Source organism: Pollachius pollachius (assembly GCF_949987615.1).
Source record: "Pollachius pollachius genome assembly, chromosome: 4".
Classification (NCBI taxonomy): Eukaryota; Metazoa; Chordata; class Actinopteri; order Gadiformes; family Gadidae; genus Pollachius; species Pollachius pollachius.
The window spans coordinates 25,189,368-25,208,585 of NC_136937.1; the positions used below are offsets into that span (position 1 = coordinate 25,189,368).

Here is a 19,218-nt window from a genome sequence, read left to right on the forward strand (position 1 = left end):
TGACTTACTTTAGAAACGCGTTAAAAAATTATGAACAACTATTCATCACCCCATTGTTTGTAAATCTGTCTGCATCGAATACAACACAGCGTTGCAGCTAGGGTTCGTTGTAAACGGATTGGAAAAACTGTGCACATATTTATTCAAGGGGCTAATTCAAGAGCCCCGGCAGACAGCGAGGCTATGGCTTTGTGAATTTAACACTTAACATTTCCCTACCAGAATAAAACACTGCCGTACGATGCAGTGGAATTAGGGGGGTCAGGATATATCCGTGTTTTTACCCCATTCAATGAAACAATCCCATGCATTAAGCCTAGGTCGCGCTGTTATGTGGAGCCTCACCTAACACATGCACGCGTATACACAGGCGGGGAGAAGGGGGGGGGGGGGGGGGGGCTCTCAACGCCTGCCTAAATTAATGGGTCACGCTGTTGGAGCAACCGCTCAAGTGTGTGTGTGTGTGTGTGTGAGTGTGTGTGTGTGTGTGTGTGTGCGTGCGTGCGCGCGCGCGTGTGTGTTTGTGTATGCGCGCACGCCCAATAGCTTTGGTTTAGTAAAACGAGCGGCTCGTTTACATTCAAACGCCGTAGCATTGAATAAGGCATGACAATAATTCAGAGAGAGAGAGAGAGACAGAGAGAGAGAGAGAGAAAGAGAGAGAGAGAGAGAGAGAGAAGGGGCGACATTGACAGTTATTCCGTCTCTGTTGACTGATTCATCCAACATGATAGATAAATGAATAAGCCTCACCAACATAAAGAAAATAAATAACTGACATAATGTTAACGTGTTTAACTCAAAAACGCTATTGTAGGTGAGCAAATGCGCAATTCAAAAAATAAATACTAATATTAAATTCCAATAATAAATAGAAAATAGAAAATTCAGTTTGTATTGGAAATTGCAAACATCCTAATATCCCGTACAGTGGAGTATAGTTCTTCTCTAGGGCCTCCAGAAGTTAGAGAGAGAGTGCGCGCGACACTATTTGTCTGCATCTGATTGGCTTGGAGGAAAAAGCATCAAACAGTTGACTTGATTGATGATTTAATTAGCCATACAGTGGCGAGCCGCCGCCATACAAGGGCGGCAATAAGACTTTATTTGCATAACCAATCACGGCGTTTAAAGGTGGGGCTACCGATATCTCTCTCTCTCTCTCTCTCTCTCTCTCTCTCTCTCTCTCTCTCTCTCTCTCTCTCTCTCTCTCTCTCTCTCTCTCTCTCTCTCCCCCACCCCCATCCACTCTCTCTTTCTATCCCTCCCTCTCTTCCCATTCGGCTTGCTCTCCTTCCTTCCTTGTCCTGGAAGATAGAAACAGCGGAGAACCCAGATTTGTAATAATTGATCAAAAACACCGAACGTCTCGGGGCTGAATGATCTTTTAATCCGCTACCTTTCACAATTAAAGAGATATTTACACCGTCTCCAAAACATATTCGCATACGTGCACACGAAATACGACGAAATACGCCCCTACACCCCCGCGACGGTCTCATAAACCCACATGTCTGTTACGTTCTATCGAATAAACGACACAGAATAGAGAGAGGCGCGAGCGCCTTAAAGCAGGCCCACTTTACCTTGCGCGCGCACCTTCACACCTGGCAGGCAGGTGCGTCTCTCTGTCGCGGCTCGCGCTGAACGCCTCGCGCGCATCATAGACGGGCGCGCGGTGAGGAGTAGGAAAAATAAAAACAGACAGAGAGCGCGAGGTGCACGACAACATGCGATCAGCACCAAAAACATGCAGTGAAACAGCTCGAGCGTCTTGAGTCCTAACGAATAAATATATATATGTACAAATATATGTTTGCCGATATCTTACGCCGTCCCCCCGTCCCGTTACTTCCCGCGCGGTGGAATAAAGCGGGATGTGTGATGTCCTTTAACGTTTCCGAAGTTTCTTCCGAAAATAACTATTGCGGAGTGTTGTGCGTCAAAGAGCCGCTCGGTTTGAAAGATAAACGACATAGCGGAGAAAGGCAGACGAGAGTGGGAGAGTATAGTGGAGAGTGGCGCGCGAGAGGATGTGTGTGTGTGTGTGTGTGTGTGTGTGTGTGTGTGTGTGTGTGTGTGTGTGTGTGTGTGTGTGTGTGTGTGTGTGTGTGTGTGTGTGTGTGTGTGTGTGTGCACGCTTGTCTAAGAGGAGAGAGAGGGAGAGAGAGAGAGAGAGAGAGAGAGAGAGAGAGAGAGAGAGAGAGAGAGAGAGAGAGGGGGGGGGGGGATGGATAGTGAGAGAGAGATGGGAGAGAGGGAGAGAGATATAGACATGGACTAGGACAAGAATGAAATATTGTTGGTGGATCGAGAAAGAGAGTACGAGAATGTGTGTGTCCATGTGAGAATTGTGTCTGAGAGCTTCTGTTCATGTATGTGTGTGTGTTGGAGACGAAGAGAGCGAGAGAGAGAGAGAGAGAGAGAGAGAGAGAGAGAGAGAGAGAGACAGAGACAGAGAGTCAGAGACAGAGAGAGAAAAAAAAAAGGGGGGGCAGATAGAAAGAGAAAGGGAGAGAGACACACACACGCGCGCGCCCACACACACACACACACACACACACACACACACAGAAGGGGGGGGTGGGGGGGCAACTTCACGTTCAGCCCATAAGATGCTCACGTTCTGCCGCCTCCACTGATCCCCTCCCGTGAAGATAGGTGGCGTGTGTTTTCACTCCAGGTCCTCCTCCTCCTCCTCTGTTACCAGCACAGAAGAAAAAAAAAGGAGGACAGAAATGTCATCAGAAGAGGCGTAGCGCGTCAGTCCCTGCTCAGGTTGCTTTCCTGGAGTGGGTGTAAGACATCAGTTGTAACCTGCCTCCTCGCAGGAGTAACGGTCCCTCCTCCTCCAAACTATTTCTAAGGGTTTATTATCACCGTTTCAAAACAGGGGAACAGGGATCCGCTATACTCACCGCGCTACACCGCATTTTTTTACCGACCCAACCGATATCAGCGCGAACGCCCGCACAACTCTTCGACACCCAAGATACACACCGGGTTGTGTGTGTGTTTTTGTGTGTTATTTTTTTTGAAGTAAACAGGTACGTGTTGTTCATTTACATTCATCGCTTCATCTTTTTTTTTATTTTGCGGTGGTGGGACAGATTCACAGCGGGGGTTTCGTCGCGTGAGGTTCTAACTTTCGTGCCGAATACGGAGTCGCGGCGTCGCTACGCGGTGGGTCCACCTGCGCAGGTGAAGCATAGGTGCGTGCTTTAACCCCTTCCTCTCTGATACCTGGAAGCGGCTGAGAGCCAGGGGGATACCCTTCTTTTGGGTTTTCGCTCCATATTCCACCATAGGCCTGCAGAGCCGCGTTATCGCCCGGGAAGGGACGGCATATGCGGGCTCTTTTCACGGCTTTTCCTCCCCTTTCTTTCGCTTTCTTTCTTTCCTTATGTCGCCTGTTTTGCATCGCTCCAGCTCGGACTTTAAACAGAGTGTGTGTGTGTTTGTGTGTGAGTGTGTATGTGTGTGTGTGTGTGTGTGTGTGTGTGTGTGTGTGTGTGTGTGTGTGTGTGTGTGTGTGTGTGTGCGTGCGTGCCTGTGTGTGTGTGTGTGTGTGTGTGTGTGTGTGTGTGTGTTTGTGTGTGTGTGTGTTTATGAATTCATGTTTGTGTGTTTATTATGCATGTGTGTGTGTGTGTGAGTGTGTTTGGTCGTTGGGGGCTACCGCTCGGCTGATGAGTTCCAGCCCCAGGAAGGAGCCTCTTGCCCCGTCCACCCAGTAGCGTGCAGGGGCATGTGTCCAGGCAGGAGTAGAGCCCTGAGCGCGGTGTGAACGTCGCAGCTCGTCTCGTCGCTTTGAATAATAAACCGTTGTTACCATGCGTGCAATTATATATATATATATATATATATATATATATATATATATATATATATATATATATATATATATATATATATGTATATAAGAAGGTTTATTATCTCCCTGTACACATTGTGTGTTTGCACAACTCTGCCCCACGATGGTTAGTGTCCCAGACATTGTGGACGATTGTTAAGGAGAAGGCGAGGAAAAGTAAGGCTGTATTTATTTTGAACTAGGCTAACACTAAAAAACAAGCACTTATATTGCGCTTTTTAACCCAAATGTACCTGTACTTACATTTTAAAGAGCAGACAATTAGTGGTGGCAGTGTCAAAGACACAGCGGTTCCTGTCCTTCCGTCGGGATCATGTAAAGCCTTTTTATTCTGACCTGCAATTTGACACAAATAATCAGGATATTTCCCTTTCGGCCCGAAATGCTCCAGAGTCCATGGAGGACAATAAGCAATGTTTGGATGAAAGGCTTCAGCAATTTAAATTTCTTTAAAAGTAAGCCTAAATTAAAATCAAACATTTACTAATTATTAAACTTTTTCCGCTATGAAGTAACGGCGTTGTGTGTTCACCATTTTAAATGCGAGACATTTTGATACCATATTATTATAAGCACTCATTAGAGGACAGAATCCCCGTCCGGTCGAGGGTGTGTTTTGCGGGACTTCTGTGCACGGTCATGTCAGATCTAAACTAGATGGACCCGGACCCCAGTCCAGGTTGTTTCGCTCCATACTTTAACCCACGGCACATTTATTTTTCCATTCCACACACGCACACACGCGCACAAGTTACAATCCCACTCTCTCCTTTTCCCATACAAAGGGTCGAGAGCTTGTCTTTTGCCCCGTTGTACCAACACTGTTCGTGTCGTTTTTTTGTTTGTGTTTGTGTGTGTGTGTGTGTGTTTGTGTGTGTGGTTGTTTATGTGTGTGTGTGTTTGCGCGCGCCCGTGCGCCCACGCGCGCGCGTGTGTCTCTCTGTGTATGTGTGTGTGTTGTTCGCCCGTACAGATACCGAGACTGCGTTCCTCCCTGAACCAAGGAATCAGTGTCCATGCGAGCTGCCATCTGAACCAACGCGCGTAAAAATGAAGCAAGAGATGATGGCTGCGGACGGCCCTCGGTATAAGAGGCGAAAACAGGCCAACCCGAGGCGGAAAAACGGTAAGAGAATAAAATATAGTGGCTTAAATATGGGGGTGGGGGCATACGACACATGCAATGACATGGTTCGCGTTTGTCTCATGGGTGACTCAGAGCTTTGGTCCCGCAGAGGAGGTGGTGGTGGTGTTGCACGCCAGTGCGCGTATCTGCGTGCTTCCCCCAGTTTTTTAAACGAGGGGGAACTTGTCTGTCATCCGAGGGAGAACGTGCGCTTGTGTGTGTGTGTGTGTGTGTGTGTGTGTGTGTGTGTGTGTGTGTGTGTGTGTGTGTGTGTGTGTGTGTGTGTTTTTGTGTGTCGGTGTGTGTGTGTGTAGCGTGTGGTCCTGGCTGTAGCTTTGCATACCCACCGTCCACTGCCGATATTTGAAACATAACGCGCGTTAGTTGTTGGACTCGGTTCCATGTGTCTCTGGTACTGGAGAGAAAGAGTGGGGGTGGTAACGGGGAGTTGGATCAACTTTGCACGGATCCTAAAGACTCGGTACTTTTGGGACAGCTTGGAAACTTTGTGTTGTGGGGGGGGGGGGGGGGTATCCCTGTCGGGGTCGCCGGACCGACCCGTGCTAGTCTGTGGCTCCAGGACTCAGTGAACGCCGGTGCTTTCCCTCCATGTCGATCAAGCGATTTAGACGTTTAAGTCGATTATTAACTGTCTCTCTCTCACACACACAAGCGCACACACACACATGCGCACACACATACAAACGCATAAGCGCATATGCACACGCATACACACAAACGCACGCGCATATACACGCTTGACACACACCACACGCACGCACGCACGCACGCGCGCACACACACACACACACACACTCCTGGTGCGGTTTTCTGTCTGTGAAGGGCCTCGCTCAAACCCTTCCAATAACCTCTTGCATATTTTAATTGTCTGGTTGCGATGCGTTCAATGTCAGTAATTTAAATGGCACAAAGTAGTGGAATTGAAGGCAAAAATCCTCCTGCTATTATCGCTGTGGATGGAACACGAGCCCTCAGGGTGTGTTAATGTATGACTCTTCCAACACGTGTATATGTAATTCAGTTATTATAAATAAGTAACAAGGTGTGTGCGAGAGAAACAGTGGACACGCACACGGACAGGAGAGAGAGAGAGAGAGAGAGAGAGAGAGAGAGAGAGAGAGAGAGAGAGAGAGAGAGAGAGAGAGAGAGAGAGGGTCAGCAGACCAGCAGGGCATTTCATGCCCCCTTTATTTGGGGTAATAAGAATAAGTCAAAATATGGATGTATAAGGACACTTTATTCTATTTGGGCGATTTTGACGCATGGTTTGCTCGCTTAGCAACCATGATTTCTCCCATCTGCCTGGCTGTTATTTCGCAGATCAAATTTCATCGATCGATTTTTTATTTTTTTCATAAAAATCGATTTCAGCCAAGCATTTTGTTTGGTATTAAATACACGAAGTAGTTAGGATTGTTGGGTGCTCTAGTGTTTATATGTAAAATAAAAGGCAGGCTGCTGCATATTAAAGTCTATGCTGTGTGGTGGGAACTTGCAGGAATCATTTTGCAGGGCTCGTGAAACGGCCACAAAATCGTTGTCGGGGCTAAACGATATATGTGGAGGCCCGCAAGAGTACTTTTTTTTATAGATTATCAGGCGATTAAAGCAAGATGTTTCTTTCAAAAATAAATAAAAATCATAGACTTAATACATGGCCCTGAAATAAAGGCTTTTCCCTTTCCTTTTTTTTTTATTGAAGTGTTTTTGTTTATTGATGCATTTATTTAGACCTTTTTATTTTAAATTGGTGCACACTTCATTTACCTACTGTCTAATCCGTTGAGATCTGCGTGATCGTAGCGAAGAGGGGAAATAAATGCATGATTGAATGTTGATATAATTGTATGGTCCCCTAAAAAGGAGAAAGGAGCCTCCTTTTCTTCTTTGTAACAACGAGATCTGTGGTTCTCCCTCGCCCCCTCTCTCCCTCCCTCCCCGGTCTCCCTCTCTCCCACCGGGGCTGCAGCTTGGAGGTTTACCCGGGTATACCCACGGCGGACCGCTCTGTGCGGGCATAGGAGGGGGGGAGAGAAAGAGAGAGAGAGAGAGAGCGAGAGCGAGAGCGAGAGCGAGAGCGAGAGAGAGAGAGAGAGAGAGAGAGAGAGAAAGAAAGAAAGAAAGAAAGAAAGACAGCGATCAGCAAAAATTCAAAAAAATATAGGTTTCTTTAAATAAATAAAATACATACCATGCTATATATATATATGTATATATATATATATATATATATATATATAAAAATAGAGAGAGAGAGAGAGACAGAGAGAGAGGGAGAGAGAGAGAGAGAGAGAGAGAGAGAGAGAGAGAGAGAGAGAGAGAGAAAGAGAGAAATACTTGTGTCGTGTCGTTAGCTCGTACACTATATGGATAAACCGTCCCAGACTGAGGGTGTTTTAAATGCAAACCCTTCTATTTTATGATGAGACTTTGGGGGAGGGGAAATGCATGTATTTATATTCATGTGGGAATTTGCTGTGCCACCTGTGATCGTTTTGCAACGAGTTTGTATGATACGGAACAAAATAGAGGCTTAATGTGTTTAAACAACTAGCATATTTTACCCTGCACATTTTAATTCAGCAATCACCTCGGAATACTTTTTTTAAAAATTCCGTTTAACTCACTTCTCCGTTCAGAAATAGGTCAACGTTTGGAATATTACACACACTTTACAAAGACAAATATTACAATAATAAATAGGTATATAACTACATATATGTACTATGAAAATACATTTATATCAATTAATCCACAAAATGTATTTTAATTATAGATGTAACCGTTAAAATGTAAACACGTTAAACTGGGGCCAAGCGGTCTCTCCAGGAGAGGCTCTGCTGCCCCAAGCCAGCCCGCTGCCTGGCACTCTAGCTCAGCCCCTGGTCACCCGCCTGGCCCTGGGACATGGAGGTCCTACAGCACGAGCCTCAGACCCAGAGAGAAGGAGAGAGACAGAGGGAGGAAGGGAGGGGGAGAAAGAGAGAAAGAGGGACAGAGAGAGAGAGGGAGGGAGAGAGAGAGGCTCTGAATCCTGTCTCCTCTCATCCCCTGCACAGTTTGCCACGAGGGCCCTGCCTCATGTCATGTACTCATATGTCCTACACGCGTGAGTACGAAAAAAACCAAACCATCACGATCAAACAAGAATGACTTGTGAATGACGTGCAGCCCCTGTTGTTTACACTAAATTCATTACTGTATGCTGTGTTGCTTTCTATTGGAATGTCATTTGTTTTGATTCTGAAGCATGGGGGAAAAAATAGGATTTTCTATCCTAGTGTGAAACATGGAAGAGAGTGGGAGAGGGAGAGTGAGAGGGAGAGAGGGGGAGAGGGAGAGAGAGGGGGAAAGTGAGCAAGAGAGTGAGAGAGGGAGAGAGGGGGAGAGAGCGAGAGAGAGTCTTTGGCCCATGCCAGGTGTTGCTTGTTAGATACAGCTGTGACAACCGCTCAACCCCGTCACCCCTTTCCCCCACCCCTCCCTCCTTCTCCCAGTGCACACCACTGTAGTCCCACCTGTGTTTATTGTCCCACCAGTAAACTCAACTCCAACTTTCTGTCTTCCTCTCCGTCTCTCTCTCTCTTTCGAAGAGACATGGTAGACAGAGAGAGCGAGGGGTACGGGGAATGATAGCGCCTCGGGGCTATTTATTGCTCTGCCTATTTGTTTATTTCTATGTATGTTCCTCTGAGGCATTATCACCGTCAAGATGGAACCAATTGTCGGAATCAGACCCTCTGCGGAGATTAATTTTGTGTTAGGACCGCCGAGGACAACATTATGATGAGGTGATGAACATGTCTCTGACGTAGTCCATCTCTCGCTCTCTCACCCTCTCTCTCTCTCTCTTTCTCTCTCTCTCTCTCTCTCTCTCTCTCTCTCTCTCTCTCTCTCCTGCACAACTGCTTGTTTTTAACCCCCCCCTCCCCTTTTTTTTGTCAGATGGCATTTTGACATTAGGACGCAACACATACCGTTGAAAATGCAAAAGATTACATAACCTAGTGCTTTGCCTTTTGCCTTATGCTTTTAAAAACACGCCCTCCCTCCCCTTTAGTAAAACTATTCCTTACATCTCCCTCATCAGAAACCCACTCCTCTCCCTTACCGCTGGCCTTGCCTTATCGCTGTCCCTCCTTTGAGCAACGTTTTGTGTGTAAAACAAGCACCAGCGACATTGGATGCTGGCCACTTGCTTTCAGTGTGGTTGCCGGTTCAATTATTTATTTATTTTCTGACAGAGGGTGGAAATTGAGTATTATGTTTAAGCGAGTGAAATAATTACTGCAAAATAGCACAGGGACAGACACACACAAAAGTCTGTGTCGCACACGACGGGAGGGAGACTCTTGTCTGTGTGTGTGTGTTTGTGTGTGTGTGTGTGTGTGTGTGTGTGTGTGTGTGTGTGTGTGTATGCGTGTGTGTGTGTGTGTGTGTGTGTGTGTGTGTGTGTGTGTGTGTGTTAGATTGTGGCCATCCTAAATGTCCAAGCAGGAAGAGAGAGAGGAACAGAGAGAGATAGAGAGCGATAGAGAGCGAGAGAGAGCGATAGAGAGCGAGACCGATAGAGAGAGAGTGTTAGAGAGCAATAGACAGAGAGAGCAATAGAGGGACTCCGGCAGAGAGTGAGCCACACTGAGCTGTTTTGTCATGTGTGCTGCTGGCTCAGTCTAAATAGACAAATTCCAATTAGGCCATGTTAGCCCAGCAAGGAGGCCCCAGTGTCACTGCTGTCCTGCTCGCGTTCTATTCTCCTTCTCTCTTATTGTGAGGTGGTTCCCCCCGCTATATCCATGCAAAGAAGAAGAAGACATGTTTTGTTCGTCCCGTGTACCGCCACCACCGCTACACGCTACGGCGGCTATGCTACGACAGCTACACGCTCTGCGGCGTACATTCAGTTAGCTCTCGTCGTTGTTGGCTCCTGCTTTGTTTGTTTGTCTGTTTGGTTGTTTGTATGTTTTTTTCCCGGAGTGTGTAGCTTTGTTTCGCTGCTCACATCGCTCAGTTTTGGTCTTTGTCGGACATTGTCACGTCTAAATATACGCCCTGCTTTCTTGCTCCATGTGTGTGTGTGTGTGTGTGTGTGTGTGTTTGTGAGTCAATCCTATTGCTGATGCTGGCTAGCTGGCTGGGGAAAAAAACTAACAGCCTCCCCTTAGCGGATCAGTGTGTGTGTGTGTGTGTGTGTGTGTGTGTGTGTGTGTGTGTGTGGGGGGGGGGGGGGGGGGGGGGGGATAGGGGGTATTCGAAGTGTAATTGTATTATAAAGAGCAGTATGTGTGTACGTGTGCAGTGTGTGAGTCAGGGGGTGAACTGTATGGGTGACAGTGTCTTTTCGGATCACACACATGGGTTGCTGTGGTCCACCGTGAAGCAACAGCATTGGCCGATGTCTTGTTGAGGCGTGTTGTGTTTATTTTAATTTAACGTGTATACTTATTTTAAACGCGCTTTGTCAGTCACATATCACCATATTTTATGCCCATCTTCTTTGGTTACTTACTACTTGCATGGAGATAAGAATTCAGTCAGAACTGACGACAGACACACATACACACACACACACGCACACACACACACACACACACACGCACACACACACACACACACACACACACACACATACACACTTATACACATGCACACACAAACATACACATACATACTCAAACACACATTTTTTATTCTCAAAGTTTTCATAATCAAATATATATTTATACAAATGAAAAACTATTCACACAAATATGCCAATCTATACGTGTGTGTGTGTGCATGCGTGTGTGTGTCCGTGTGTGCGTTCAAGTGTGTGTGTGTGTGTGTGTTTTTTTACATTTGATTTCATATTCATGCCCTAGCGGCTAGAGAACACCCACACACACATACAAACACACTCAACCACCCACAGTCGCGCACACCCACACCCACACCCACACATACACATACACACAAATACACACACACATAGAATAATACACACACACACACACACACACACACACACACCAACAAACACACACACACACACACACACACACACACACACACACACACACACACACACACACTTACACACACACATAAACACATTAACACACACACACACACACACACACACACACTGTGAGGTGGGGGGGGGGGCTCACCACGAGCCTGGGACCCCTGACATTGGGGGTCTCTGGAATGCCTTAGGTACCATTTCTCTTTCGCTCACATCAATGCTGACCTGAATGCCTTTCATATCCGATCTGCCATGTCTCCCCCTGTAAACATCCCCCGAGGGGGGGCGCCAAGAATGGAGCTCCTCTTCTCCCTCGCCATGCTCCTCCTCCGCCTCCGCCTCCTCCCTGCCTCCCTCTCCCTCTCTCTCTCCTCCTCCCTCTTTTCTCCTCCCTCATTCCCTCTTCCTTCCCATTTCCATTCCTCTGCCCCTATACTTTTATTGTTGATGTTCTTTTGTTATTATTATTATTATTATTATTATTATTATTATTATTATTATTATTATTGTTATTATTATTATTATTATTATTATTATTATTATTATTATTATTATTATTATTATTATTTTCATTTTTATTTTTTATTGTTTTTGATATTCCTTCAACCTCTTTTATTCTTAATCACAATTCAGCCACCCCCCCTCCCCCCCTTCCCCTTCACCCTCAAGCAGGCAGTTTGTGCAATTGCATTCAGAGACAAAACCGAAAGCAAGTGAGAGGGAGAGAGAGAGAGAGGGAGAGAGAGAGGGAGAGAGAGAGAGAGAGAGAGAGAGAGAGAGAGAGGGGGAGAGAGAGAGAGAGAGAGAGAGAGAGAGAGAGAGAGAGAGAGAGAGAGAGAGAGTGTGTGTGAGACTGGCATGAAAATAGGGAGAGGAGGCCGATAGAGGGAGAGGGAGATGCAAGGCATAGGCCGTGGAGAGTGAGAGAGAGAGAGCGATTGAGCGAGAGAGACCGAGAGAGAGGGAAATAACTAGGGTGTTTGTGGTTGTTTGTCGGTCGTCCCCTGGTTACGAAGCCTTTTATAGCCCCCTGCTCCTTCAGCCATGGGACCCCGGGGCCCCTTCCTGACAGACAGATAGTGTTCTAGGAGGGCATCAGTGGCTCGCTCCTCACGCTCTCGAGCGGTGTAGGAGAGAGTCCTCCTGGCTAACACACAACGTATTGTGCTTGGGAAGAAAAAAGAGGAGAAAAAAAAGGCAAGGAGCAGGTGTCTGCGCAACAGTGTTTTCCTCTCCTCCCCTCTTCTTCTCTCCTCCTCTCCACTCTCTTCTCCTCTCCTCTCTCCTCCATTCCTCTTCTTCTCTTCTCCTCCTTTCCTCTTCTCTATCCTCCCTCCTCTCCTCCTCTCTCCTCTCCTCCCTTTTTTCAAGAGGAGAAAAGGACCCACTGTTGAGTGTCAAAATAAGCCGTTGGTTCAGATGAGAGCTTCAGTTGATTTTGTGTGTGGTTGCGTGAGCTTGAGGTCCTGTGTGTGTTTGTTACTCGACAAACGCAAACGGTATGAACAAACCATGAAGGAGATTCCTCCCTTGACACCGGCGGGGCCTCGATACACGCAGACGGAGATGGACTGAAGTACATTGCTTACGTTCAGCGGGAACATCTTTGTCGCGCGCGGGATGTATTCAAATCCTCAGCTCTAAATTCATAACGGGATATGGATTCTGAACCTCTTACGTTTTTTCGTCTCTTGTCTTATTTAAGCACAAGTTGGCCCCGGTTTTGGCGAGGGGGGAGGGGGGGAGGCCAGATTATGGATATACATTAAACACACAACCGCCGCCCTTAGGCCAACACACACATGTAGGCACGCACGTGCACACGCATGAACGCACACACACGCACGCACACACACACACACACACACACACACACACACACACACACACACACACGGTCACAGACACATGTGCACACATACAAATGTGCGCACACATATCACACACGCACACAAATATACTGCAGGGTTTAGACAGATTTACCCCTGCAAACACCTTTGGACACTGTGGTGAAAGTGGGAGTCTGTTTGCTGAAGAGACCCCTTTGTTTCAAGTGGGGTGTGTGTGTGTGTGTTTGTGTGTGTTTGTGTGCGTGTGTGTATGTGTGTGTGTGTGTGTGTGTGTGTGTGTGTGTGTGTGTGTGTGTGTGTGTGTGTGTCTGTGTGTCTGTGTTTCGGCGGGAGGTGGATAAAGCCTCACAGGGTCCTACCACGGTATCAACACATGGCATAAAGAAATGTGTGTGTGTGTGTGTGTGTGTGTGTGTGTGTGTGTTTGTGTGTGTGTGTATGTGTGTGTGTGTGTGTGTGTGTCTGTGTCTGTGTGCATGTGGGGGGTGTCTTATTGTTACCTCTTTGTGGAGAGCTCAGCGACCCAGGGGGTTCAGTTTAGTCCTGGGGGTGTGATGCCTCCCCCGGCCCACCCTCCATCTCTCTCTCTCTCTCTCCCACAAGATGTTTGTCACTCCAGATTAATTTGAGAAGACTTGGTGGCAGATACAGGGGTTAGAAGGTAAGGGTTAAGGGGGGTGGTCGGTCTTTGAATTCCGCATGGAATTTCACTGACCAATCAGGGCTATGATGTGATTCAAGGATTCCTGTGTTGAGGTGGTGGTGGTGGTGGTGGTGTTGTTGTTGGTGGTGAGGATAGTAGTGGATGTGGTGGTGGAGGTGGTAATGGTACTGGTGGTGGTGGTGGTGCTGGTGGTGATGCTGGTGGTTGTGGTGGTGGTGGTGGGGGTGGAGGTGGTAGTGGTGGTGGTTGTGGCGCGTCATGGCACCAGGATGTCACATTTCTCCGGAGAGATGACAGTGGGGCGAGGCTCTCCTGGGTGAGACCCCCTGTGGTTCTATCCTCACCGTGGCCATTTCGGTGGGAACCAACAGTGGCATGCCCCCAGATGCAAGGCCTTCTGGGAAAATGGGCTTTCTCTCTTTTGTTTATTCGTCCTTTCTTTGTACTTTTCTAACTGCTCCTTTTTGTTTCTTTGCGTCTCTCTGCGCTTTTTTCTCCTCCTTCACCTTGTTTTTTATTTTATTTCTCTCTCTCTCTCTCTCTCCCTCTCTTTCTCTGGCACCCACTCGCTCTCTTCCCCTCTCTCTCTCCGTGTGGGGGTGTGTGTTAGTGTGTGTCTCTGCGCTCTGTCTCTTTCATGCTTAACGGTTTACGACAAACACAGCAAACACAGAAATTGAAACTTCACTGGTCCGGCAAATAATTGCATGCATTCGTCGGCGCCTCTTCCCATTCATGTCTGCACTCTCTCTTTACCCTAAGCCGCGATGTTTTATGCATTGCATCGCGGGGAGGAAAACACATTTTGAAATATCATGCCTCATTGGAGCCCTTGCTCGGAGTCAAAGCAGGGGAAAGTCTTCATTTGGAGCCGGCCGTGCCATCTCTTCCTGCTGTTTGCACTTATTCAGCTGTTGCGTCGCGGCGTCTCCCAATGCGCAGACGTGCCTGTGAATTTGCCTTTCTTTCTTTTCTTCTCGTTCTTTTCTTTTCTCCCTTCTGCCCGTCGTTCGCGAGGGTGCTCGCGGTGTGACAGGCGACAGGTTGCTGAACAGGTGTAAACGAAAATGTGGGGATGCGCGCATGTGTGTGTGTGTGTGTGTGTGTGTGTGTGTGTGTGTGTGCGCGCGCGCGTGTGTGGTTATAATTAAACAGCGGGGTGGGTTGCAGGGGATGAGGGGGACAGCTTCATAAACACCTTTCCTTGAAACCAATTTTCCGGAGGAAGTTTTCTTCGACCCGTCTGTGTATGGCAATTTGTAATGAATGTGTTTTGCCCCGGCCCCCCCCATCTCAACAACAGCCCTTTTCAAATATAGTATTCCGGTCGCCATGGTTTAATCGACTCTCGTGGGTGGCTTATTGGCTGGTTCTGACGTGGATATTTCCAGAGATGTTGTGATGATGAGGGCGTTCAAATGTTTCTGTTTGCATCGTCCGTGCCAATGGGCTTTCAAACATGTGGAAAATCGAAAGAGAAAGAGTGTTGGAAGGGTTTTGTTTTAGTATAAATTCCTAGCTTAAATGGGGGTTGTCGAATTTATTCTGTTTGCCAATCACCGGGTAGAGACCAGAGTAACAATGTTGTCCAGGTTGCAAATTGCAGCCACGCATTCAACAGGTTTGGCCCAGATGTGCTTTACAGAGCAATAAGGAACTGAGGTGCAGAACCAATCACAGAGTACGTTGCCGTTAGTGAGGCCATTGATGCATGTCTTAGTACAAGGAAGAGCGAGATGATTAACTATAGAAAGAGAGAGAGAGAGAGAGAGAGAGAGAGAGAGAGAGAGAGAGAGAGAGAGAGAGAGAGAGAGAGAGAGTTGATGAGGGAGCAACAGGAGTAGATATGTTGGACTTCAAGGTGTTTCAGATGAAAAAAGGTACCGCCCATTTACCGGCCATTAAAAGGATGCATCCTGTATTTCTTTCATTCCGTCTTGTCTTCATACTTTTTGAGAAAATTAATAAATAAATACAACTTTGGGGCAAAAAGGCAAAAAGGTTTACGTGCTCTGATGTGTGTGTGTGCGCACGTTGGAAGGAACCCACGCTCCCTTACACAATGAACCTGAGAAAAACAAACGGACACACACACACACACAAACACACACTACTCGTGATTTTGAAGTGGCAGAGATGCCGAGATAAACACATAGACATGCTCATTATGACAAACACACACAGACACACACACACACACACACACACACACACACACACACACACACACACCCCCACACACAGACACACACACACACACCCTTTGATGCATGCATTTGATTGCCAGGGTGGAAGAGCTCTTCTGGCAAGGTCAAGGCTGTGTGTGTGTGTGTGTGTGTGTGTGTGTGTGTGTGTGTGTGTGTGTGTGTGTGTGTGTGTGTGTGTGTGTGCGTGTGTGTGCGTGTGTGTGTGTGTGTGTGTGTGTGTGTGCAACAATCAATACAGATCAGCCGATTAGGGTGTGGTGACATCTGGGGGAAACGGTGGCTCGCCCCCTACGCCGTCTTCCACCGACCACCACTCATCAGCCAGCCAGCCGCCGCTAACCCAACCGTGCGCGCTAACTGCTAACCGCTAGCCCGTGCGCGCTAACTGCTAACCGTGCGCGCGGTGCCACTCACCTTTAATACGGAATAATAGAACATGCTATTTGATCAGGGGCCGGCTGGCCGCGCTTTACTTCATTATTCAGTGGGTATTCCGCTTCCGCACCTCCTACGGCGGCGCACGCTTTCACGCTCGCTCTACCTTGTGTGTTTTAACAAGGAGCCGTGGCCCGGCCCACGCCTGCTTTTTCGGCTCCTTGCTAGTTGCAAGTTTTATTTCTGCGATCTGAACATGGATGGGGAAGAGGTTGGGGGGGGGAGGGGAAGGGTTGGAGTCGCGTTGGAGTCGTGTTATCTTGTAAGCGTAATTGCGGCCGATTGCCGACGCGAGATTAGGGACGAGATTTAGGTCAATTTTGCAATCGTATAAATTTTGAGTCACTTGGCCCCGCTTTGATGTGCGGGGGTTTGATCAAAGGGGGTTCTTAAGCGAAGGTAGCAGTAGTGAGAGACAGAGAGTGAGAGAGAGAGAGAGAGAGAGAGAGAGAGAGAGAGAGAGAGAGAGAGAGAGAGAGAGAGAGAGAGAGAGAGGGGAAAGTAATGGGATCACAGGACTATTTTTTTCTTTTTCTCCTCTCCCCTCGACTTACTTCCTTGTTATCCAAACATACATTTAACCTTTGGCAAAAGTGAGCCAGGGAGACATAAAAAGGATCTGGAGGATGAAGACAGAGAGAGGGAGAGGGAGAGAGAGAGCAGGAGTGAGGGAGAGAGGAAGAGGTAGGGAAGCCTTTGGTTTAAATGCCACCCCACTTCATCTCCAACATGCGTAACGGTAGTGCTCTGTCAATGCGCAAAAAGTATAAAAAATAACCAGCTCATAACAGAGGTGATTTTGCTTGCTAATAGAATTTGACTCCAAAGTGAGACCCCACTCCTCTCTGCCCCGCTCTGGTCAAATGTGGAATTCAAACCAATCAGACTGATCCTTCCTCAGGTAGCGGTGTAGTGCTGAGGTAACCCCAGAAACAGGCCTTTTTTGGGCCCCAAGGAACCAGGGGCGGAGGTCCCAGGTGGAGGTGGAAGCTACTGAGGCTCAGGGCCCCCCCAGACCCTTAGCCTAGCCTAGCTGCTGTTGCGGTGCTGGTGAGAGGCAGCAGATTGGGTCAATGTTACAGTGTTACCGACTCGGCCTCAGACCGGGTCCGGGTATGATGTAATACGCTGGTGGTTTTGGTGTCCCCGGATCAGTCGTGTCTCGTTGTTAGCTAGTAGTTAGCTAGCCCTAAAGATTGCTTGCTGGGGGATGTGAGTCTGTTCCAGTCGGTTGGAAAACATCAGCCAGGCAGCCATCTAGCCAACCAGCCAGCCAGACAACCAACGAGCAAACCGGCCAACCAGCCAGTCAGCCAACCAGCCAACAAACCAGCCAACCAGCCAACCAGTCAGCCAGGCAGTCAGACAACCAGCCAACCAGCCAGCCAGGCAGTCAGACAAGCAGCCAGACAAGCAGCCAGCCAACCAGCCATCCAGTCAGACCACTCAAAGTGCGGCTCTGCGGGGGCCCGAGGAAGGAACCTCCTTATCGTATCAACATTCCTGAGATAAGTTCTCCTCTGAAACCCTTTGTTTTCGCTACCGCTGAGAGCTAAGTGGTGGGGTGGCTAGAAAGAACATGCTAGGCATCAAAGAGCTAATCGGGCCGCCGCCGCCAAACTCCTCCAGCCACCTACCACACCCCCCACCCTAAAAACCTTATCAGTAGGAAGCGGGGGACCCCAGAACTTTTGGAGTTGTGGGTTACAGACCTTGGGTTGGCGTTAGGTCACATGATGGGTCAGTTGCGAAAAATTGGCGATCTTATAGATATCCGTTTAGTTCTCTTTGGACACACCTCATTGGTAAAATTGTTCCCAGTGATCCCAGTAGTGGCGCCACCGACACCCAGTTCGCAACATTCATCATACTGCAGAAGCAAATGCCGTTTATCAGCGGGCCAGTGGCTCAATCGCCATGGTTATACCTTCTTCGTCCAGAGACAGAAACCGAAATCTATTCACACGAAAATCGGCTTGATTCTCCCATTAAGCTAATGTTTAAATGTCTGGCTTTGAGAGAAAATTAGAAATATGAGAGGGATGCATTAATAGATTTGTTATTGGGTTTGTCACCTCTCCTCCACTCTCCTCCTGTCTCTTTTATCTTCTGTCTCCTGCTCTTTTTAGCGGGTGTGGGGTGTTTAGCATTGCGGTGGGGGCGGGGGTTACCAGTGGTGTCTACCTCGCTCCGCGGAAGAGAGAGACCAGACGCTCACCTTGTAAACTGGCAATCACGGCGCTCTACAATGTTATTACTTTTCATAATTAGCTACGGCAACACTCGTTGCGCGGCTGCCGGGAGAAGGGAGTATTCCTTCGTAATTAAGGTGATGAAATATTCATTTATGCTACCTTTTCAGGCAGTCACAGAAGTGGGAGCAGCCATGCTTAATGTCCGCCCTGCCTGTGATTTTATTCGGGTGGCAGACTGGCACATCAGCAATTAGTACTCTCCCTGACAGACAGATCTCCCTCTCTCTCTCTCTCTCTCTTTCTCTCTATCTTACCTCGGGGCGGTGAAGTATATTAGTGGAGGGGGAGTGTGTATAATAGGGCTCCCCCCTACACAAACACACAAACACACATACGTCCACACACAAACACACACACACACACACACACACACACACACACACACACACACACACACACACACACACACTTCCTAAACCCTAATGCATTTTCCTCTCCTCTTTTCATTTGCAAACCCCCCCCCCCCCCCACGTCTTTTAAACACAATTGTGAGAAATTGACTTGACAGTACTCTTCATCACCATCGTCACCTGACTCCCTCCATCCCCCCCACTGCCCCCCTCCTCAACTCCCCCAGACCCCATCCCCCAAGGTCCATATTTCCCTTGAATCAAAGTCATTCACGCCTCCGAGACGGAATTGTAGCGACGGCACATTCAGGGAGAGAGAGCGAGAGAGAACGAGAGAGAGAAACAGAGAGAGAGAGAGAGAGAGAGAGAGAGAGAGAGAGAGAGAGAGAGAGAGAGAGAGAGAGAGAGAGTCAGACAGACAGACAGACAGAC

The 19,218-nt window shown here is 47.9% G+C and overlaps 1 protein-coding gene across 1 annotated transcript in view; it reads left to right on the top strand.

Annotated features, from left to right (window-relative positions):
• Window positions 1–4,924: 4,924 nt before the first annotated feature.
• zeb2b (zinc finger E-box binding homeobox 2b) overlaps window positions 4,925–19,218 on the top strand; it is a gene marked incomplete at its 5' end in the record, with an annotated part of 87,836 nt that continues 73,542 nt past the window's right edge. Inside the window, one exon of the mRNA XM_079735542.1 lies at window positions 4,925–5,000. Within this exon, the coding sequence (XP_079591668.1) occupies window positions 4,925–5,000 (76 nt within the window). The remainder of the gene's footprint in view (window positions 5,001–19,218) is intronic.